Consider the following 24,548-nt stretch of genomic DNA (forward strand, 5'->3'; position numbering starts at 1 on the left):
ATTTTAATATATTTTCAAATGTCAGTTATACCTGCGATGCAAAGCTGAATGTTCAGCATCATTACTCTTGTCTTCAGTGTCACACGATCCTTCAGAAATCATTATATAAAATAATCATAGTTAAACAGTATAGTAAACATATTCTTAAATATGTAAATATCTTGTCTTTAATGTATGTCTTAGATATATTCATATTTAACAGCACAAGGATATGTATAGTTTTTTCATTCGTTTTTACTTTGTGTGCTTTTGTCATTTTTATTAGTTACTGTTTTTTTTTTTTTAAAGCTCTCTATAGTTTTTATTAATTTTATTCCAACTTTAGTTTAAGTTAATTCATCAAATAAAACTAATTGAAAATGAGAAATGTTGATTTGGAAACTAACTGCAATAAAATAATGCATTTTTGTTTTTGAGATTTTTCTTTTCCTGTCATTTTATTTGAAGTAACATTTTTTATTTATTTTTGTTAACTATAATAATCCTGGTACACACCTGTTGTCAGTCCACCTCATCCACTTTCCAAGCTAACCTTGTCTGTGCATGTACAGAAAAGCGTTTCTACACAACTATTAGTGAATAAAACCCAAAAGATGAGAGTTATGGTGTTTGCTTGTCTTTGTTTGTCCAAAAAAGTGGTCCCGCTTTGCTGTGGAGGTCGTCTCGTTACTTCACATGTCTAAATGCTGGATTTATCTATCTACACTTGTCTCTGCCAGTCGGTTGTTCATGATTCCCAGCGCTCCGACCCCTCCGGAGAACTCGTTGTGACGTGAGCTGCTCCCTAATGGACGAGGATGTCCGTTGGCCATCTCTGACAGCTGCTTCTGCATGATGGCCAGATTAACTTTATTAGCGGCCAGAAAGTCCTTCATGGAGATCATCTCTCCAGACATCCGCCGTCCATCCGCCTCGCTGTCATTGACTGCATCGGTCTCGATGGAGTTGTCCCGTCTGGTCCTCATGTGGCCAGGAGCGACCACGTTCCTCCGTGGATGGCGGTTCCCTCGACCCGGGCAGCGGCAGGGAGTCACCAGCCTCCGCAGGAGCCAGTTGAGAACCTGCTTGATCACGATGGAGATGACGTTGAACAGCGAGTAGATGCAACACACCCCTGTGAGGATGAAGAGGAAGTTGCCCACCCTGTAGGCCGCTTGAGCTGTGTACATCTCCCGCTGGTTGCTCACCATATCCCCAAAACCAATGGTGCTGAAAGCCACGAAACAGAAATAGAGGGCGTCCAGGTAGTCCCAACCCTCGGCTGCCGAGTACAGAGCGGACGCGCAGCAGGAGACCACGATGGCAGCGACTCCTAAGATGAGCATGACGCAGTACACCGAAGGTTTCCATCCGGCCAAGCTGTCCGTGCGCCGCCCTCTGCTGTCGGTGGAGGGACGCCGGCAGTTTTGAGGGGGTCCGGCTTTGCTGCGTTCTCTGCGCTCGTGGCAGAACTTCAAAACGAATGCGATCACTGTGATGACACGTTCCAGGAAGAGGTTAAAAAATAAAATTGTGGCTGCACAACCAATAAGCCCATAAAAGATTAGGAATATCTTCCCAGCAATAGTGACGGGTGTCGTCATCCCAAAACCTGTGGCACATACAGAAAGAAAGTGAGCATGTTAGACTTTATAATGTCATTTAATGCCACCTATTATAAAGCACAGCAAATAAAATATTCAATACAGGTTGTAGGAGCAAATTCTTAATATCATTCAATATATATATATATATATAATTTTTTTTTTTTTTTTAATTGTTATATAATTTTTATAATTTATAATTTTTTATTATTATTATTATTTTATAATTTAGTATTTTTTGGAAATTATATATATATATATATATATATATATATATATAATTTTTTTTTTTTTTTAATTGTTATATAATTTTTATAATTTATATTTTTTTATTATTATTATTATTTTATAATTTAGTATTTTTTGGAAGTTTTTTACATTTTAGGCCTGGTTGGAGATATATTTCCTCAACCTACCTTCATACAAAATCAGATTTCTCTTTATAATTTTATATATATATATATATATTAATATTTTTAGTCCTTGTAACATTCAGTCCTTGTTGTAGCTAAATGAGCTCAACCTACCCGTTGTTCAGAAATCTTTTCCTTTTAGTGTCATTAATTATATACTTCATAATTGTTATATAATATTATTTGTTTTTATGGTGTTATAGATTTTTACATTTTATATTTTTGTTTTTAAATAATTTTTTTAATCATTTTATTTATATATATAGAAAGACAGAGAGAATTTTTATTTTTATTTTTTTTTATTTAATATATTTAGTGTTGGTCACATTTAGTCCTGGTTTGAGCACCTACCTTCTTTCAGATTTTTTATATTTGACTCAAATCTTTTTACTTTTTTGTAGTCTGAACAAAACTGTAATGAACTGTACCTGGTTTGAAACTCTTTTAAAATCATATTTTTTGTCAATGCTTCTCAGTCTGAACACTTAGACTGGATTCCATGTTTGTTTTTTGGTGTTGTTACCTCAGGACAATATTAAAGGGGTCATATGATGCTTTTTTAAAGACCATTATTTGGTGTAACAGAATATGTTGAGATGCTTTAATGTTCAGAGTATACTACGGTGGATGAACACATGCAGCTGCTGTGGCGTGGCATGCTGCAGGAAGCAGGATTGGGACTAATTAGAAACTGAGCTGTAATTGTCCTTTAATAAGCAGCATGTGCTCCAAATCCCACGTGAACCCCAGCCTCCAACCACCTCCACCATTCAGAAAACTCCACTCTCCCTTCCTCACAAACCACTAGAAACAGGTTGCCATTGGTGACAGCATGAGAAGCATGTATACCATCCACTGCCATATTTATGAAGATATTTTCCTATATGCTTCTCGTTGAATTAATAACCTGAAATGAAGTGCACGAATTAAACTGAACCATCAAAGACAACATACTCGCACCATTATGTAACTGCATCACTGATACTGAATTGTCTGTCTTCTAAAATCTATAAAGTATTGGAGGAGAGGGTAAAATAGTAATTATTAATGAGGCAAAACTAACCTCCCCCTGCTCAGCATGTTAATGTGAAAGCATCTCATTTTATGCACAAACTGCCAGATGACAGACTGCATGGAAATAAGATCTGATGCATTTAATATCCTCATTAGCCCTTTTACAAACACAAATCTGATGCATGCTGAGAATTAATATAACTGGGTTTATAAAGATAGAGAGTAAATGTGAAATTCTCATGAGTTAATACTGAAAGGGTTTCACTTTCTCAAAAGAGCAAGAGTTGTCAAGTGGAAAATATCATCTGTGAGTCATCTGTGTTGTGTGGAAAACAACCACCCTCTTTAGAATGATCACATTTTGTTGCTTTGAGTTTTTTTTTTTTATGCAGCTGTATAATCTTTACTTATCTCAACTGCAACTTCTTTACTATACCCAGTGTAAATAAATAGTGTACATATCATTGAAGGAATGGAAATATCTTTTATCATGATGAGAGGTTATTCACCTGTTTACAGTTAGTCTCCTGCTTCATCTTAACAATTCTTTTTTTGCTTCTCAATATACACCACATCAAGTAAACAAGACTGTTTCAGGTATAGCTATATTATAAATGCTGACAAGCGTAAAACTCACTTCAATGAATAAATGAAAAAGACGATTTTCAGCTATCCCCAAGACCGTCTGACAGAAAATCTTTGGCAACTGTGTCAAAACAATATTACAAAATAACATCAATTTGCTCATCACACAAAGTTTATTCCTTTTATTTTATTTTAGTGGTTTAGGATCAGCTGAATCTCATTACCTCATGGCTTAGAATTAATATACATATTATATTATACATATATAAATTATTAGAAATGATTAGAAACAGCTATAAAACTCGCATGTGTTATATTTAACTCATAGCAGATAAAATACAGAAAAGGAGGCTCATTATGATGTTAATTTTACAAATATCTGATGACAAAATATCTTGTCGATGACAAAATGGGGTTTAAGTTGTGAGCAAGTTATTTAAAATGTATAATGAAATGTTTAAGATTATATAATACAAAATATATTTTGTACAAACAAATGGATAAATGTATAGCCGCGTTCCCCAAGTCTCAAAAATCAATAGCCTAGCTTTTTAAAATTAAAATCTAGCCAAGTTAATTCAAATCTAGAATATAAACTACATTATTAGCTAACTATCTTACATTAGTACTGAAACAAAACGTTTTATCGTCTGAATGCGATGTACAAGCACCTGTTGCACGTTAGCTACTGTACTTCCTCTCTCTGCATCATATAAATGGTTAAAACAGCTTGCAGTCTGATATCTTTTTGTCTAATATTCAACTCACCGATAGTTGAAACCACAGTTCCGACGAAATAAAAAGCTCCCGCGAAATCCCACCTGGGTCTGGTGGCGTCCACGCGGATTCCCGCCACACTGGCCTCCTCATAGTTCCTCAGGAAGTTCTTCAGCTCGTCCGGACTCAGGTTGTACTTGTGGGTGAACTGCTCGATCCTCTGAGCCCATCTGTCTTTGGCGAGCTTCTCCTTCGGATGCTCGAGCGCCGAAAACACCGCTGCGCCACACAACAGGTAGATGATGATCAGCAGAGCCAACATGAGGAATCTGGCGTTATCTTCATTCAAAGCCCCGATGCCGGTGCAGCAGCATCCAGCCCGGCAAGCCATTGTTTTATGGGGATATTACAGGAGCAGGTGAACCACCACATCCCAGTTCATCATAGATCATGCATTTTTCTCTTCAGAGCTCAGCGTCCGGATATTTCAGGGGACTTAACCTCAGAACCTCAGGTATTCTGCCCGAAATGCCCCGTTTGTGGCGGATCATGCTGCGTTTGGTCTCGAGCGCTGTGTGTGTGTGACCTCAACCTCTCCAGATTGAGCTCAGTGCGTCAGATCAGATCAGATCACAGGTCCAACAGCAGCACACACACACACACACACACACAGACACACACACACACGCGCGCAGCTCAGGGACAGCTGAGAATGGCCGAGATGACAAAAGGAGAAATCTGGTTTAAAAGAATGGTGTGTGTAACCAACAAGTGGTGTGACCATAAAAAAAAGTATTAGTCATTATTTTCCAGTATATTTTTCAAGGTATCATGGTTTTAGGGCTACTCCATTTGACTATATCATTGATAAGTAGGGTAACAAATCAACAAAGTTAATTTGTGTGTGTGTGTGTGTGTGTGTTGGAAAGGATGTTTAATGTGTAAAATAAAAGAATACATTTATTTGACTAAACATAAAAACTGTAATGTGAAATATTATACAATTTAAAATCCTGTAATGCAAAGCAGTCGCCGTGATTTTGCTAAGTATGACATGTTCCTAGATCAACATCTTGGATCAACATTAATGTCCAAAAATATGGAGTTAACCCATTCCATACCCCTAAACCTAACCCTACACATAATTTAGCTGATTAACAAGGGTGTAGACGCACCTAATCCTGATTGTAAGCCTAAAACAGATATTTCCTGAAAAGTTATATCTCTATTCTGATTGGTTGATTGGAATGTTGTTCCAGGATCAACAAGGATGTTTCTACGTGTATTTATTCTTTGATTTGGAGAGTATATAGTTTCCGTTCAGCTCGTAATCTCCAAAATGGTGCTACGGTGATGCGGAGAGGAGACGAATTGTTGAATAAAGTTGTTATTTTCGTTTTCCTCGTGTACAGAAAGTCTTCTCGTCACATCATAACGTTACAGTTGAACCACTGACGTCTACAAGATGTCTTTCGTACTTTTCTGGACCTTGACACTGTTATTTATTTGCCAGTCAATGGGACAGTCACAAACCTCCAGGTTTTCATCCAAAATATCTGAAATTGTGTTCCGAAAACGAACGAAGCTTTTACGGGTTTGGAACAACATTGGTGCAAGTGATTGACAAAATTTTCATTTTGGGGTGGAGGATCCCTTTAAGCATGTTTGCATTATTAGATTAGATCGTGCGGTGTGAATACATCATTGCGATCAATAGTGTATGACCTTTTGGATCTGGTTGGGAAATTTTCAGCATTTACTCTGGGACGTCCAGAGGCAACTTGTGTAAATGTCACAGTTTGGACAGGGAGACGAAATCCATTATGCATTTAAGACAGACAGACACCGTGTATTTATAGATTGGCTCCTAAACTGTCGGATTGATTAGTTTAGACATTGAACAGAGCTGTGAAGTCGGATGCATTACGTTATTTTTAGAGCTTAAAAAAGTGCTTGTACTTAGAAAGTTTTCAGGACCTTGGAAAGTTGATTTCCTGGCACTATACTGACCCATAAACAACCATCTCTTACATCGTCATCGTACAGTGATTGTGTCATAGTAACCCCATGGTATTTTAATATCAGACTCTCTGATGTTTGGCATGTGAGCATCATTAGTGTTTAGTGTTTGTTTTACCCTCCAACTGCAATATTCTTCACAATATCTACCAAACTATCTGGTGTCCCAAGATGTGAAAAAAAAAAAAATCTGGTGTCCATGATAACAAGAACTGACAAAACAGCATAAACTACACTCATCCACAAATGACTGCTGTGGTGGTGCTTTGAAACAAAGCACGGCAAGAACCTGGGGAAACATTCATATGCATGGACATCAAAAGTATATTCAATCACTTAGAGGTGACCAGAAGAAAAAGTCAAGTTTAGGGAAGCTTATACTTGAAGTATTTGAACTCATTCACTTCAACTCATTGTCGAATTATTTTTTTTTTTATTTATCATTATTTTTGTTCATATTTTTAAGAGTTTTTTTTATTTTGTTGTGTATTTTATTACATAGTGATTTTATTTATTAGTTTTATTTTAATAGTTTTAGTTATTTTAGTACTTAAACTAAATGAAAATGGGAAATTTTGACTTGCCAACTAGCTGAACTATATATAAATATATATACTGTATATATATATATATATATATATATATATATATATATACATCAGATAATATTTATATTTATATATTAAATATTTATTTATTTATTTAATTCTATTTAACCATTATTTTAATTTAAGTAACAAAATTTTTTTTTTTTTTTTTTTTTATTCTTTTTTTTGCTTTCGGTTTTTGTTAATAATAACCCTGGTATGGCATCAGAGACAACCACCAAGAACACTATATCTGTTTTTGGTAAAAAAAGGAAAGGAACTGTTATTTGGCTTCAATAGAGTTGCAGTGCGGCGCTCTTTAGAAACACAGTGGGAAATGTTTTTTTGGGACTGCTGTCGTACTACTGTATGATTCCCCACACGTCCCGTTCTTACTCGAAACTCTAAGTTCAGATGTTGTTGTTTATGAGTAACATTTGAAGGTTGTACTGCTCTGTCCTTTGGGCAGCAGCACTGAACAATTCCATCTGATGTGAGGAAGACCTCCAAACTCCCAGGAGGCCGATGGGTGGTTTTGGTAGCACAGACATCAAACCCACTGCATAGAAGAGGAGGGGCCGAAAAACACCAACAGTGATCCAGCAGAGAGACACAGGACTAAAAACCCTTTAGATTTGCAAAGATGATGCTGAAAATGTCACTTCTCTTCTTGAAATTTGAATTATGCACAACAATTGCTTTCTAATCATTGGTCCCACACCAGGATCTTCTCAGTATTTGAATGAAGTTTTCTAATGAAGGTGGAAATGATTAAATAGGTTTATACATGCACACAGTTCAAAATCTATAGCCAATTTGGCTCTGCAGAACAAAACGAAGCACCTTTTATCCACAGAGAGAGGAACATCAGTCCGTTCCCTTCAAAGCTTTGAAGTTTGGCCGCTCCACTGGGACATTGAGAGAGGGAGTCAACTGACTCTGGATCAAAATGATGGTAAATGTGCACAGGCCACAGAGAAAACCGCCTCACTGGAATAATGAACTGAAATGTGTGCATGTTTTAATAGTTTTTAATGCCTTTTTTTAGAGATACATTGATTAATTCTCACATTAAAACACATTAAAAATGCAAATCACACAGTTAATGACTTGAATACACCACTTTTATTATGAACATGTTTTTAGTTCACGATACTGATCACAATTGAGCAAGCTCTTATTAAAAATGGCTTAATCTTTAATTAAAGTTTTTCTAAAATTGTCAAATGTAAAAAACAAAACACTAAGACATTTCTCAAAATATATAACAAAATACAAAAACTTTAAGAGGTGAAACAAATAATACTGAGACATTTCTCAAAATGTATTTATTTGTTTATTTGATGTTCCACAGAAGAAATATATTCGTACAGGATTAGAACAACATGCGGGTAAAATACGAAATTACTCGCATTGATTGATTTTTTGTTTGTTTGTTCATTCTGGATACATTCAAATGCAAGTCATGCAGTGATTTAAATACACATCTTCTGTGATAAACATGTTATTAATTCATTAATTAAAATATATTTTTGATTCGAGGTCATTTTCGAAGTAAAAAATGTCACAGTGGTACAACTTCCTATCATTACAGTGAAGAAAAAGCTTTTTTATTATTTTTATTTTTTTCATGTAAATTACAGAATTATTAAACCTTACTTAAAAATTGTGCATAATAATATATTATTATTAAAACAGTATTTGAAAGATTTTTGTCTGCCAGATGTCATGTGGTGTGACCAAAAAGGCATCTGGTGCAACTAAAACATGCAAGCTTAGTTCAGCCCAAAAACATATAATTCTAGATGAAATAATAATTTAATTGAAAGCAAAAATAGTTTTTAACCTCTAAAACATTAAATAAATGAATATCTAAAATAATTTGTTTTGAAAATGATGATTAAGATGTGTACTCTCACATTTAAAGTGTAAAGAAAAGATACTTTTTAATAGATGGTTTACACGGCCTGTTTAGTGTTCTTAAATTAAACCTTCTAAGAATAGCATAATGGTATTAAAATGGTATAAAACATTTTACAAAACCATATGAAACTATGTTAATTTATCACATATGTAACTCAAGATATTTTAATGAATTGTCCTTTTTTGTCCCCAATCAAACTATGCATTGTTTTGCCAAATGCTAGATTAAATTAAGACTAGATTAAATATGTGTTTGCACCCACACCATGAAACCGCTGAAACACACATTGTAAATTGTCCCGTTCAGCCTGTCACAAATGTCTGTTTCAGTTGAAGAACGAGATACTGAGGGGTCTGCAGGGACCAGATTGTGTTGCCATGGCTCTGCAGGCATTTAATAGTCACCGCATTTCCTCAAAGCTCTCAAAAGCCCCTTCATATCCTTTCTATACACCAACCAATCACAGACAGAGTCTCTGAAACTATATCTCACCGAATATATACCCGGCAAAAATCTTTTAGGTCCAATAACAGGATGTTAAATTCACATGCATGGAATCAAACCAATCAAGGCTTTTATTAAGAAAAGGAAAGTACGTGACGTTTGGATGTTTGGTATGGTGTCCCATACTTGGAATTCGTGCTCTGCATTTAACCCATCCAAGTGCACACACGCAGCAGTGTAGAAACACACACACACACACACCGTGAACACACACCCGGAGCAGTGGGCAGCCGATACTTTTGGACGTTCAGAAGTAATTGACATGCATGTGGGTCGAGGCTGAATTTGTTGACCTTGTTGCCTGATCCTCCCCACCCCCAATCCACCCCAGTTTTCCATAAAAGTTTGGTGCCTTATTTAGCTTTTAACCCAGAGAAACAGACTTTCATTTTTAGGTCACATTTTTTAAATAAATATCACAGTTTCTTAAACAACCAAAAGCAGAGGTTTTTGCAAACAGATCGTTAGTGAAGAATAAATGGATGAATGAAGTGAGCTGTAAGACTGTAACTCCATAAAAAAACATGATATGCTGATTTAGTAATCATATATATATATATATATATATATATATATATATATATATATATATATATATATACATATATATGTGTGTGTGTGTGTGTGTGTACATTCAATATATCGTTTGTCATTAAATGTTTACAAACTCATGAACACAGAACTGATGTTTTTAATGCCCAGGTTGTTTACTGGCCATCAGCAGTGCATTTATAGCAATGCCTCTATGAAACGAGCTACAAGCAAGGGAAATCTTTGCAATTACAGGAGAAGGCTGACCATCCATCGTCACTCTGAAGATAGATCAAATGGCATGGCGCTGTGATTACAGACTTGTTTGGTTTCTTCAAGTCAAACCGGGTCATTAGTCGCTGTTCAGTTTTACTTGTCTGTCAGCGTGACTCTCTGCCATTAAAGACTCCAAGGTCATGACACAAACAGCAATGCAGACACACATCTCGAAAGCTAAAAGGTCACCTCAGAGCGCCATTTGGATCCAAATTAAGCGCTTGTGTAATCTTGAGGAAATTGCAAGAGGGAAAAATGTATTGTGTTTTCAAAAAGTGATTCAAAATACTATGCTGGCACGAGGAAGTTCTGAATTAGAGACGTATTGCAGCTGCTGAACAGATGAAAACTGAGTCACCGCTTACTGATATTGTACTGAGATTCAGTATGAGAAAGCCTGTAGCATCACATCCGAATGAAATAAGGATGTGCTCACAGGAGAGACCGCAGCAGACAGGGTGTATCAGATGGCCTGTATATATGCAAAAATCAGGCCCCACTGGAGTTGAATTCTGATGCCTCTGTCATCGCGGCTCACACCAGTCACAATCTGTTCCCTCTTCATTAGTAAAACACAGACATGAGAACAAGCAGTGTTTGAGGGAACAATTGATTGGGTGACGGAACAACATGAGTCTTTTTAAGGGATTTTAAGGGGTTGTCAGGATAAAATATAGCAGGACTCACACGGTTTCTTTTATATGGATTAAATTATAACAATATTTTGCAGTTCACCCAACTGATTCTTCTATGGATGCAGTTGGAGGTTGTTAGGGCTTACTATGTGTTTACTAACATCTTTTTTTATATTTCTTTACTGCAGTTGTTCCTGATTTGCTTTGGTCAAACATTGCATTTCTCCTCCAATTAATCTTCTTAAAATCAGTGATTCGTTTTTGACCCAAGTGACATTCATTTTTTGAACAAGACACTGAACATTTCTTCTACAAAACAAACAAACAAAACTTCTAATAAAAAATAAACAAAACAAAAAACAAAATAAAACCCTGTTGAATTTACTAAACAAAACGAAACACTGAAACATTTTCTAACAAAGTAAAAGACAAAACAAAAATCAGACAAAACATTGAAACACTGAAATATTTCTCAAGAAATCTCCTAACAAACAAAATTAAATAAAATGCTCAAAGCATCTTCTAACAAAATACAAAACAAAACACTGGAACATTTCTCAAAATAAAACCCCATTGACTTTCATAATAGTGACAAAACAAAACAAACCATTAAGACATTTCTTAAAATATTTTGCTTTGTTGTTTTTGTTTTGTTAATTTAAAAGTCATTGGGGTCCAAATAACATTGGACCCTATTGATTTTCATTTTGTGAACAAGACACTGAAACTTTGCTTCTTACATAATACAAAACAAATAAAACTAAATATGATTTAAAAAAACAACTAAATGAAACCCTATTGAATTTACAAAAACAAAGCAAAAAACGTAAACATTTCTCAAGATATCTTCTAATACAAAACAAAAATCAAGGCAAATTTTTTTTAAATAAAATTAAATAAAAACACAGATATTCCTCTAAATATCTGCTTTTGTATTCCACAGAAGAAAGAAAGACATGAGACATATTTTGGTAAGCTAGATTAAATAGTTTAAATTAGGTATTGAATCCCGGATTTTCAGTGTTGTCTTTGCTCCCCACTGTATGTTTAGATACACACACACACACACACACCCTGGCATCTCTCAGCGTTGCTCTGGGCAACACTGATAACACTTTCACATGGATTATCTTGAGCCACGAGCCGTGTTTCCCTTTTCCTTCAGGAATCATTTAGACAGGGACACCCGTCACTCTAGCAACACAACAGAGAATAAACTTATCATGAATAACATAATAAACCTTTTTAAGGCATATTTCAGTGCATTTTAATTACTTACTTTTAATTCCAGCATTACAGCTGTTTAAGATTGGAAACAACAGCGTGAATAGTTCACAATAATGTATAACATTTCATACAAAGAATGTCTGATTGGAAAGAGGTCATAAACAAGATAGACAACAGATCTGTGACAGATACAGAGGGATACATATAGACACCTGTGCAAGACCTCCTCATGGCCGCAGAAAAACTGAAACTCTGATTAATGTAGAGTTTCAGATCCACCATCACAGGAATAAATTATATCTAAATATTTATTTATTACTACTGAGCACTTCCACCTGACCCTCATCATTATCCAATCACCTCTGCACTTCAAATACCACACACACGCACTCAGTCAGCTTCTGGTCTCGTTCGCAACAAGGTCTTACCTGTATGCTAACTCTAAGGATTAACTCTATCTCTACTTCTCTCCAGCGATCTCCAGAAGTTCCCAGCCATCTCTGTGTGTGTGTGTGGTACACCTCCCTCCTTTGACGTATCTACCCTGCTACTATGAATCACTTCATCACTGCCATACTCCATATCACTCTACCCAGCACTACCCGCTCCTCTGCTTGTGCCTCAATAAACTGTCTTTCTGTTATTACTCAGCCTCCTGTGGTATTCCGTAACAGAAGACCGGACCAACACCGATTGGCACAAGCATGAGCCTCACGGACCCCTTTCATGACCTGGTCGATGCACCACGTAGGACACTCACCACTCTACCCGCATCCCCGACACCATCGAGCACTTCCGCAAACAACGCCAGCACTTCCTCACCTACTGTCCCATGGCCAGGCCGGCGCCCTACTCTGGTTCGGTGGAGGATTGCAGCAGTTTTCTTCTTCAATGCTCGCTGGTCCTGGAGATGCAACCGCACTTATACCCAACCGAAAGATCCAAGGTAGCATTCGTAATTTCTCAACTGCAAGGTAAAGAACTTGTGTGGGCAGATTAAATTTGGACTCAGAATAACCCAGTTATCCAGTCTTATTCCAGCTTCATCAACCATTTCCGAGAAGTTTTTGGCAGACCAGCTTAGTACTCATCAATTGGTGAGAAGCTGAATAACCTTAAACAGGGAAAAATGTCTGTCAATGAATATGCTCTTCAGTTCAGGACTCTAACGGCCACCAGTGGATGGAACGAACAGGCCTTGCTTACTACCTACCATCAGGGATTGGAACCTCGAGTGCGGTTGCATCTCACTGCATACGAGGACACCATCGGGCTTGAACGGTTCATCCAACTTTCCATCCGCTTCGCCACCCGTATGCAGTCGTGCTTAGAGGAGCACGAGGGCCAGGCGTATTCCACCTCGCCACTCTGCCGACCAGAGGCCATCAGCTCCCCAGAACCAGCCAACGAAACTATGCTAGTCGACTCCTATCGACTCACTATGGCTGAAAGACAAAGACGACTGGCCCAGAATCTATATCTCGGCAACTACATCTCAGGCGCCCTCTGCCGTCAACTCAAACTCGCAACCACGGCAAAGCCGTCAGCCTACCAGGTCCACACAATAACCGGCAGGCCGCTGAGTAGAGGATGTGTGCATCGTAGTAAGGGTCCAATTACCCTCCAAACCGGACTACTCCACTACGAGGTGATCCATCTGCTGGTTCTGGAGGAATCCACCGCTGACGTCATTCTAGGGCTTCCATGGTTGAAGCAGCACAACCCTGTCATCTCATGGAAGACGGGCAAAGTCCTGAAGTGGGGCGATTCCTGTTTCAAGAGCTGCATCACTGGTTGTCCTGTCCCAACCAAACCTTCCCCTGCACCTCTTCCAGTTTATACTACCTCAATTGAGAGCCCAGTGGAAAAACCAATCCATTTCCATTCCTACATGCTATGCCCCCTTCAGTGACGTCTTCTGCCCCAAACGGGCTTCCAAGCTGCCTCCACACCGGCCATGGGACTGTGCCATCGATCTGCTGCCGGGTGAACCATTGCCTAAAGGAAGGATCTACCCCCTTTCAATTCCGGAGGAGAAGGCCATGGAGGAATACATCAAGGAGGCGCTGGCCCAGAGTTACATTCGTCCATCTACCTCCCCTGCTGCTTCGAGCTTCTTCTTCGTCAAAAAAAAGGACGGAGGCTTATGACCCTGTATCGATTATTGGGCTCTTAACAACATAACCGTCAAATTCCGATATCCACTTCCCCTCATCCCAGCTGCCCTGGAACATCTCCGTGGTGCCACTGTCCTCACCAAGTTGGACCTCCGCAGCGCCTACAACCTCATCCGGATACGAGAGGGGGACGAGTGGAAAACTGGGAGCGGTCTTATCTCAGCAGCAGGGGAATCCCAGTCGCCTCCACCCATGTGCCTTCTTCTCCCGGAAGCTCAACCCGGCAGAGGTAAATTATGACATCGGCAACTGTGAGCATAAACAAATAATGGAGGCATTGGCTGGAGGGAGCCAAACACCTCTTTCTGGTTCTCGCGGACCACAAGAACCTAGAGTTCTTTGGGTCGCCAAGAGGTTAAATCCGAGACAAGCCGAGACATTCCGCTCACACATCTCTTGGCACTGGTCACCAGGGGTCAATGAAACCCTCTCATTGCTAAGGGAATGCTTCTGGTGGCCCAACATGGCCTCGGATGTCAGAAGGTATGTAAACGGATGTACAGACTGCTCCATCTCCAAAAGCCCACGCCATCTACCATCAGGCAAGCTCCATCCTCTGCCCGTCCCTAATCACCCGTGGTCACACCTAGGGATGTATTTTATTACTGATCTTCCTCCTTCAGATAATAATACCTGCATTCTGGTCATAGTGGATAGATTTTCTAAGTCATGTCTTCAGGTACTTCGGCATTCCAGAAGACATCATCTCAGACAGAGGTCCTCAGTTCATCTCCCGGGTATGGAAGGCATTCCATTCACTCCTAGGTGTGGCCATCAGTCTGTCCTCCAGATGCTATCCACAATCGAACGGGCAGACGGAGAGGAAGGTTCAGGAGATTGGCCGCTTCCTCCGTACCTTCTACCATGGCCACCAGGACTCTTAGAACCAGTTCCTAGGGTGGGCCGAGTACGCACAGAACTCCCTGCGACAACCCACCACCTGACTCACTCCTTTCCAGTGCGTACTCGGATACCAACCTCCTCTATTCCCCTGATCAGGTGAACCCTCGGATGTCCCCGCCATCGACTACTGGTTCCGGGAGATCGAGAGGTTCTGGGACGCGGCACACCACCAACTCCAGCAGGCCTAACGCAGATGCAGAACGACAGCCGACTCTTTATCATAAATTCCTGCATCTGCTTCAGAGCTGCTGTAGGCTCTTGGTCTCTTCTCTGTCCAGTTTCCTCCTGACTCTTTCATCCAGTTTGGAGCGACGTCCTGATCCAGGGAGGGTCTGTGTTGAACCAAATACCTTCCACTTCTTAATAATGGACTTCACTCTGCTTCTACACTCTAAAAATGCTGGGTTATTTCAATCCAATTGGGTCAAAAAATTGACTAACCCAGCCATTGGGTTAAATTTTTTAATTACATTTTTAACCCAAGAGTTGGGTTAGTCCATATTTGACCCAAAAGGCATACATAAAGCCTTTTTTTGTGCAATTCAAAGTGTGCTACACACAGGAGACTGGGCCTGTACAAACCACCTGTACTCTCCTCTATGTGCGCTAGACGCTTTTCACACACAATCCCACAAAAGACCCAATAACATATGTATGTTGATATACGCATGCACTGATCCCCAGCCAGCTGCTTGACTTTTCCCTTTGCACATGTAACATATTTATGTGAAGCATTTGTACAGTTTGTATTCTCTAGTTTAGGTAATGATTTATTTTTAGTATATTTGCAGTCAAACTCTCTTTTAGTATGTCAGTTGTGTTTAGGTTTATACTGTTTTACTTTATTGTTGTATGTCTGTATTTGTGAAGCGCCGTGAGGCACGACATTTCATTCCACTGTACAGTATGTAGCAGAAGGATAATAAAGCTTAACTTGAACTTAACTATTTTCTATATCCACTGACCACTGTATATGTGTATATAAAATATACAGAGTTGGTCGATATGTTAACATCAGCAGATGAAAGAGCTGACAGACAGAGACGTATGCTCACTTGCAGAGTCATTATCTGAACTATATGCAAATTTTCAATTTCTATACTGCTTTTAAATCTTTCGGGAAGATCATTAACTGATCTTGCCAAATTGAAAGTCTGTCACTAATTGACAGGACAACAGAGAAACGCAGTGCACATCATTATCTCACACCAGCACATCTCGTCTCAGTCTGTCCTGATGTTGTGTGAGGTCACTCGTGGTCCAGAGGTGCTCTGTCGATGTGAGAGAGAGAGAAAGAGGCACTTCGGTTAGAGAACAGGTAATTAGTCCAGCACTTTTCCTCTGGGCCGGTTCAACAGCTGCTCTTTCATGCAGTCCAACATACCAACAGCAGGAGAACAGATGTTGCTTACGGTGTCATGAAGAAGCCAGAGGCAGCTTTACAGACGCCTCAACTGCTGGTCCTTTTTACTGATGGTTTTTTTTTGTTTGTTTTTTTTTTTTTTTTTTTGACGACTTAGAAATAACTCTTTTAGTGCCGCTTCTCATAATTTCTAAGCAGTGTTGTACCTTCTGCTATGAATTCACCTACTGAGTCTCACTGATCACAAAAGAAGAAACATTTCTCATATAAACCAGTGCTGTTTTCTTTTATTTATCACATTCTTTCTTAAGACATTGACTTTTTAGCAATTATCCTCCTAGCTTTGGCTTTAAAAAAATGCCCAAAACCCATTGTGTTATCATGTATTACTGGAGTGGATTATTGTAATGTTTTTATCAGCTGTTTGGACACTCATTCTGACGGCACCCATTCACTGCAGAGGAACCACTGGTGAGTAAATGATACAAGTATCATCATCCCTAACGTATATGCTCTTACTTTTCTATTTGATGGAAATATTGATTATACATTTCATTTAAAATAGCAAGCTGGTTAGATATTTTGGGGTGAACTACACTTTTAAAATTGTTGTTTTAGTGTAGAAAACCACGGTTTAAGACTGTGAAGCCAACTGCTTCTTTAAAATAATAAAAAGAGAGCCCATCCAAACTAAACTTCCTGTTCGAATAGGAAATACATCAATGCAGGATTCAAATCTCTTTAACATGCTAAATTTGTCTTTGGTATCATCCCCCTGCAGCTGAAAAGATACTTCGACACAATAATGAGAATAATCTCGGTAAGTTCAGCAATTAGACATTTTATTCACCCAGCAACAAAACACACACAAAAAATGTATGGCTTGTCACATTCTAAAGTGCATATTTGTTAGAGGAAGACATGCATAAACACTTAAAAAAACAGACATGACAGCCAAAATGAGCCCGAGACAGCTTCCCTTAAACAGACACAGACCGAAACGTTTGGTCTTCACCCCAAGCCGTTGATTCCACACAGCAAAGCACAAGCATCTCCGTGTTTATGATCCGTACAGTTTAGTGGTAACTGTTATTGATCCCTACCATAATCCAGCATTTCAATGAAGATTGGAAACTAAACGGAGCCAGAGTCTTTGCATTTTTGAACCTCGAGGAAAAGTGAAATTATTATTTGTACATTAAACTGTTAAACGTAGTCATAAAGTAAAACCATTTCTATGAAACACAAATATACATTCATTCACTGTACTTTATACAACTTGGTCTTTATCCTGGATGCTGTGATATCACACTAACCTCAGACTCAGACATGCAAGCATTTCAACGGCCAAAACATGCTTGAAATGAACCACCGACCAAAAAAATTAAAACGATCAAATACAAATTTGAAGTGGAATAAATAAATAAACAGAACATCAAGTGGTCGAATGCTCTTGCAGCTTTAAAACCCCGACTGAAGCATGCTGCTCAAGCGCACAGACACAAACGCTGTGTCTTACAGAACGCATGCACTTCGCAATCTTAACTGGGAATATCAGAGCCGTTGTTGCGGTTTCCGTATTTGTGATGAATGAAGAGGAGCACCACGCCGAGGAAGAAGCAGATGGAGCCCACGGTCATGTAGGCGATGCCCAGGAAGGGGTTTTTCCCTCCCATCCAGGAGATGGTGCTGAAGATCACACGCTTCCGGCCTTCAAAGCTGCGCACGGGGTAGTCTGAGGGGCGAGAGGTTGAGGACATAATACCAATCCAGAAATATACAACATATCCAATCATCCAGTGTGTGCACTTTGCTCAAATTGGTTTTCTGTAAACGGAGTTTTAGAACTGCACTATACATTTTATAATGATTTTGAACATGATTTAATAATTATAAAAAATCTATTCATCAGTTTTCTTTCTATCAGTGTTGAATAAATAAGGTCAAACGCATAAAACAACAGTATAACCGATCATCGTTCATGGACTTCCTGTGCAGTTAAAAATGTTAAATAAAGATAATTATAGGTAAATACAAACATTTACTACTTTGTGTTGTTATATTAGCACTTATAAAAGTATACTAATGTCAGTATATCTTCCTTTAATATTTTTTCTTGACCATTATAACTAGATTTTGACATTGTTTTTCTACTAGTAGTCACCAATAGCAGTTATTATTCCATAAATAATAAAAAATATATAAAACTTTTAGCGGGGTCAGAGCATACATACATCACTTTTAAAAAGTTAAGTGGTCAGTAAGATATTTTTAATGTAATAATCTCTTATTCTCATCAAACGTGCATTTATTTGATCACAATTACAGTGATATTGTGAAATATTGCGATGTAAAATAACAGTTTTTTTTTTTTTTTTTTTTTAAGTATTTTAAAATGCAATTTATTTTTGTGATGGGAAAGCTGATTTTTCAGCAGCCATTACAACAGCTGAGCATTTCTCTTTAATTTCAACCTTGAAACAGATGTGCTGCTTCATATTTTTGTAGAAACTGATATATATATATATATATATATATATATATATATATATATATTTTTTTTTGTATTATTAAAACTGAAATCTTTTGTAACATTAAAATGATCTTTACTGTCACTTTAGATCATTTGAACGCACCTCCGCTGTAATATTTCTGTCTAAGGAACTGTAGCTATACTTAAACTCAAAGACCACTAGTGAAAATCCTTAAGTTTTTCATAAACTTGATATATTTTTCGAATGGACTGGTATTGGTGTATAATTTCAGAACATTTCAAATAGCGCCCAGTGAACTCTCGCTCTGTGCAGAGCTTGATGTTTCAGAGGTGTGCAGTGCAAGGATACTGTAGGTGACTTCCAGGCTGTAATTTCCTCTGGGAAGCGTGGGGGTCATGTTGTTCTTCTTCTGAATGATGCGGTACAGCTTTCTGAAGGTGGGCAGCGCGGCCGTGCGCATCCACACTATGAAATCCTCATTTATGAAGCCGTTGTTTTCTGAGTCGGTGTCCAGCTCATAAACAGCCTTGTGCCAGTTGACCGGCTTCGCTGTGTCTGAAAGACGACGAGTGTTTATTTAGATATACGGGGGGCACATACTAATGCATTAGAGTACATATGATCCTCTATATAGAATTATAAACAGTTAAATATTTAACCTTTAAAAACAGCAGTAAGATTCAGGTTACTGCCTCCAGGGTTCCTGAACTTCACATGTTTGTCCGTCCACCACGCAATGCCCTTCTTGATGAATGGAATCTGGGTTTTTGTTCCATTGGGATCGATGTAAAACAAATCCAGTGTATCTGAAGCAAAGAGAGAAAGAGGCAAGCAATATTACCAGTCCTGAGGAAACAGTCTTACGATGCTAAGCATTCAGATCCAGGTCTCACCATTAAACATGCTGTTAGCAATGGCTCCGCACGGGGCTATGGGCTTGTTTTCATTAGTGCGGTACGGCTCACATTCTTTGCTTGGCTCCTGAAATAAAACGATATTCTTTGAACTTCATTCAATGACATGCAAATGCATTCAAATCAAGCGGTAAGTATTTCTTGCCCTCAGGAAACAGCAGACCTATTGTAACATGACAACAACAACAACAAAACGGTTACAGCTATTGCAATGTCACTCAGTTAGAAGTTCATTAAAAGTGACAATGACTGTCGGTGACTGACAGGGCTCCACTATAATACGTGTCGAGATGATTCTGAGTCCATGTGTCCAAACCCTGCTGTCGTACAGCAGCTGTTGATGTAGTGTTGACATGTGTTTGCGCTGGCGGAGCATACTATGCTGTCAAACAAGTCAGACAGCTGAGCTCAAATCAGCCGAACTATTTCAGTTCTATTTGCTTCGCCATTAACACTACAGCTGTCAACAAATATATATATATACAGTCTTGTTCAAAATAATAGCAGTACAATGTGACTAACCAGAATAATCAAGGTTTTTAGTATATTTTTTATTGCTGCGTGGCAAACAAGTTACCAGTAGGTTCAGTAGATTCTCAGAAAACAAACGAGACCCAGCATTCATGATATGCACGCTCTTAAGGCTGTGCAATTGGGCAATTAGTTGAAAGGGGTGTGTTCAAAAAAATAGCAGTGTCTACCTTTGACTGTACAAACTCAAAACTATTTTGTACAAACATTTTTTTTTCTGGGATTTAGCAATCCTGTGAATCACTAAACTAATATTAAGTTGTATGACCACAGTTTTTTAAAACTGCTTGACATCTGTGTAGCATGGAGTCAACCAACTTGTGGCACCTCTCAGCTATTATTCCACTCCATGATTCTTTAACAACATTCCACAATTCATTCACATTTCTTGGTTTTGCTTCAGAAACAGCATTTTTGATATCACCCCACAAGTTCTCAATTGGATTAAGGTCTGGAGATTGGGCTGGCCACTCCATAACATTAATTTTGTTGGTTTGGAACCAAGACTTTGCCCGTTTACTAGTGTGTTTTGGGTCATTGTCTTGTTGAAACAACCATTTCAAGGGCATGTCCTCTTCAGCATAGGGCAACATGACCTCTTCAAGTATTTTAACATATGCAAACTGATCCATGATCCCTGGTATGCGATAAATAGGCCCAACACCATAGTAGGAGAAACATGCCCATATCATGATGCTTGCACCTCCATGCTTCACTGTCTTCACTGTGTACTGTGGCTTGAATTCAGAGTTTGGGGGTCGTCTCACAAACTGCCTGTGGCCCTTGGACCCAAAAAGAACAATTTTACTCTCATCAGTCCACAAAATGTTCCTCCATTTCTCTTTAGGCCAGTTGATGTGTTCTTTGGCAAATTGTAACCTCTTCTGCACATGCCTTTTTTTTAACAGAGGGACTTTGCGGGGGATTCTTGAAAATAGATTAGCTTCACACAGACGTCTTCTAACTGTCACAGTACTTACAGGTAACTCCAGACTGTCTTTGATCATCCTGGAGGTGATCATTGGCTGAGCCTTTGCCATTCTGGTTATTCTTCTATCCATTTTGATGGTTGTCTTCCGTTTTCTTCCACGTCTCTCTGGTTTTGCTCTCCATTTTAAGGCATTAGAGATCTTTTTAGCTGAACAGCCTATCATTTTTTGCACCTCTTTATAGGTTTTCCCCTCTCTAATCAACTTTTTAATCAAAGTACGCTGTTCTTCTGAACAATGTCTTGAACGACCCATTTTCATCAGCTTTCAAATGCATGTTCAACAAGTGTTGGCTTCATCCTTAAATAGGGGCCACCTGATTCACACCTGTTTCTTCACAAAATTGATGACCTCAGTGATTGAATGCCACACTGCTATTTTTTTGAACACACCCCTTTCAACTAATTCAACTAATTGCCCAATTGCACAGCCTTAAGAGCGTGCATATCATGAATGCTGGGTCTCATTTGTTTTCTGAGAATCTACTGAACCTACTGGTAACTTGTTTGCCACGTAGCAATAAAAAAAATACGAAAAACCTTGATTATTCTGGTTAGTCACATTGTACTGCTATTATTTTGAACAAGACTGTATATACACTCAGTCTGTCGTGTCTTCCTGATAGATTGAAAGATACTCGTTCTAGATAGATAGAAAGAGTTGAGTTTATAGTATACAGATATAGATAGAAGACAGACAGTCTGAATGATAGAACAATGGAACGTTACATAAAGTAACAGAGTGAACAATAGACAGACAGACAGACAGACAGACAGAGCGATCAGACGGAGAGATGTGCAGTACCTTTAGTGAGCGCTCGTCTCCATTGAGCTGGCTGTCATCTCTGGACTTCACATACCGCCGATGGTTTTGGTAGAAATTTGAGAGGCCATAGTACATGAAGACATTACTCTGAAGACATGAAGTTAGAGTCATGAGCTGGCACTGTTGTGATCAAACATCCTTTCTATAAATCAAGAAGTCTTGCGCTAGCTGGACTTCACGCATTACGTTATCATGACGGTAAGGTCACGAAGTCAGTGAAGATGGAGGAGAAAATGAGATGTGAGTGAGAGGAAATGACAGATATTTACTTCAGGCCAAACTATCCTCTAACAGGAGTGCAAACACGCTGGTCTGATCAGGAGCACTCACTTCGAAAGGCTGGTCTAGATAGAAGAACAGGACACATCTGCAGGGAGTGGAGCTGTTCCAGCTGAAGCTCTGAGAGCAGGTAAAACACGGGCTGGACAGGTCAGTCCCCGTATAATCAATCTGTAAACCAGACAAACACACATATATATATATACTTAACACGCGGCTACATAACACTTGCGCCCAGATTAACACGGAAGGAAACTCGGACTTGAGTTCACAGTGTATTTAGTTAAATGACAGTAAGCACAAACAGCGCACGGACTCAGACCTCGAGCTCCCGGATGTTACTGGACGTCACGTAGAGACCGACTCCTATGGGGATGAAGATGAGGCCGATGATGAAGAAGGCGGGCAGCACGGTCCCCGCGGTCAGGATGGGCTGCCAGGCCGGGAGCCGCTGCTGTTTGAAGGCCGTGTTGTCGGGCTTTCTATTGCGGATGGCGGCTCCGCCGAGCCCCGCGGGTCCGGAGTGATGACCGTCTTCCTCTTTGGCGCTGTAGCTGGATGCCATCATAGCTGTAATTACCAGCACACAGCCTCTGTGCTTGTATTAAAACACACAATCTCTCGATTATAGACGGGTAATTAATATAAATGTATTTTATATGTCCGCTGCAGTAGTTTTTCTTCACAGGGGACTTCTCTCCAGGTTGTGTGGAGAGTTGTTTGTTTTGTTTGAGGCGGTGCTACAGGGAGTGTCAGCTAGTGTTGTCTGTTTCGCGAATCATGTATATGAACCGGATCCTTTGATTCAGTCCAACTGATTCGCGAAGCGTTTTTGAATCACTTTGGTGTTTGTAAACTTTTTTTAAATCACATTAACAATGTATAAGTACGTATATTCTTTGTGTAATCTGTATGCTATTATTACGTTACCAAAATATTTACTTTGTGTTTTAATGCTTTCATAATAGGCTAATTCACAATAACTGAAAGTGGTGATCTCCGACTGCTTTTTTAAAAAGCAGACTAAAAGAGCTATATTATATGTTGTGAATGTGTTAAAAATTATTGATCTTATTTACAGTTATTGACTTTAATATGTTAACCATGACATCCCCATAATCTGTAAACTCCAAAAATCAGTAACTGTAGTTCTGCTTGGTGATTGTTCAATGATCAGTTTACAGCATGCTTCAGTTTATTTAATCATAATTTATCATGACATGTGAAACACATTAGTTCACAATAAATACTACTAAATCACTATGGATAACTTACCTGCCCTTAGTGATTATATATATTATATATATATATATTTACCGTGATGAACATGATGACTCGATGAACTGGTGAATCATTTTTAACTGATTCACTTAAACAAACCTATTCGTTAAAATGAATCACATGGACATCTGGCAGGCGTCATGCGCCGACACAACCGCATAGATATGTTAATAATAGATAGTAAAAAATAATTAGTGTAGAATCAGAATTTTATTTTCACAATAATCCCTTTGTTAATAAGTTTTGTACCATCAATTTTGTAAAAATCGAAATCCATTTCAACCCGTTTCGTTTAGGGGGAAAACAGAGTAGTTTCTGTACAGCTGTGAAGCATTAGGCTACTGCTTGCTTTCTGAAGCGATGACTGATGTGTTGACTGATGATTAGGCCTATATCACTATTCTATGGTGTAGTAAGTCTCTTTTTTACTTTAATGCAATGTTCAACCAACATCTGTGATTCTTTTTCTCTTGAAACACAAAATTTATAAATAATTTTAGAATGTATTTTATCATATCCTGAACATATTTGTTACACAACTATGGACATAGAATAAAAGTATATATTAAATTAAAAATATATAATAATAATAATAATAATAATAATAATAATAATAATAATAATAATAATAATGATAATAAAAAATAAAAATAAAAAGATTTGCACCACAAGATGGAGCAAGACACCGAAGCAACGACGGAAGCAGGTTTGCTCAGAGCAGGTGTGGTGGACTAAACTAGCAGTATTTCATCAAAGTTGTGTTTCTGACAAACCTT

At 38.5% G+C, this 24,548-nt stretch overlaps 2 protein-coding genes across 2 annotated transcripts; both read right to left on the minus strand.

The window, feature by feature from the left end:
* Nucleotides 1–456: 456 nt before the first annotated feature.
* On the minus strand, nt 457–4,903 carry LOC127938365 (potassium channel subfamily K member 13-like). The gene is made up of 2 exons (XM_052534944.1): nt 4,364–4,903; nt 457–1,591 (listed from the first exon to the last, which is right to left on the minus strand). The coding sequence occupies exons 1-2, from the start codon at nt 4,701–4,703 to the stop codon at nt 693–695; spliced, it is 1,239 nt and encodes a 412-aa protein (XP_052390904.1). The 5' UTR covers nt 4,704–4,903; the 3' UTR covers nt 457–692.
* A 12,380-nt stretch (nt 4,904–17,283) lies between these two features.
* LOC127938367 (cell cycle control protein 50A-like) lies at nt 17,284–23,268 on the minus strand. Its single transcript, XM_052534947.1, has 7 exons — nt 22,814–23,268; nt 22,543–22,662; nt 22,192–22,299; nt 19,847–19,934; nt 19,613–19,759; nt 19,302–19,508; nt 17,284–18,193 (listed from the first exon to the last, which is right to left on the minus strand). The coding sequence occupies exons 1-7, from the start codon at nt 23,057–23,059 to the stop codon at nt 18,000–18,002; spliced, it is 1,110 nt and encodes a 369-aa protein (XP_052390907.1). The 5' UTR covers nt 23,060–23,268; the 3' UTR covers nt 17,284–17,999.
* Between the last annotated feature and the right edge of the window lie 1,280 nt (nt 23,269–24,548).

Source organism: Carassius gibelio, chromosome A20, assembly GCF_023724105.1.
Source record: "Carassius gibelio isolate Cgi1373 ecotype wild population from Czech Republic chromosome A20, carGib1.2-hapl.c, whole genome shotgun sequence".
Classification (NCBI taxonomy): domain Eukaryota; kingdom Metazoa; phylum Chordata; class Actinopteri; order Cypriniformes; family Cyprinidae; genus Carassius; species Carassius gibelio.

Excerpts from the sequence above, each read along its gene's own strand:
- LOC127938365 (XM_052534944.1), bottom strand. The coding sequence starts at position 4,703 with ATGGCTTGCCGGGCTGGATGCTGCTGCACCGGCATCGGGGCTTTGAAT. Across the intron at positions 1,592-4,363 it reads AACTGTGGTTTCAACTATCG|GTTTTGGGATGACGACACCC; the intron begins GTGAGTTGAATA and ends TATGTGCCACAG.
- LOC127938367 (XM_052534947.1), bottom strand. The coding sequence starts at position 23,059 with ATGATGGCATCCAGCTACAGCGCCAAAGAGGAAGACGGTCATCACTCC. Across the intron at positions 22,300-22,542 it reads ATCTAGACCAGCCTTTCGAA|AGTAATGTCTTCATGTACTA; the intron begins GTGAGTGCTCCT and ends TCATGTCTTCAG. Across the intron at positions 18,194-19,301 it reads CAGCCTGGAAGTCACCTACA|ACTACCCCGTGCGCAGCTTT; the intron begins GTATCCTTGCAC and ends CTCGCCCCTCAG.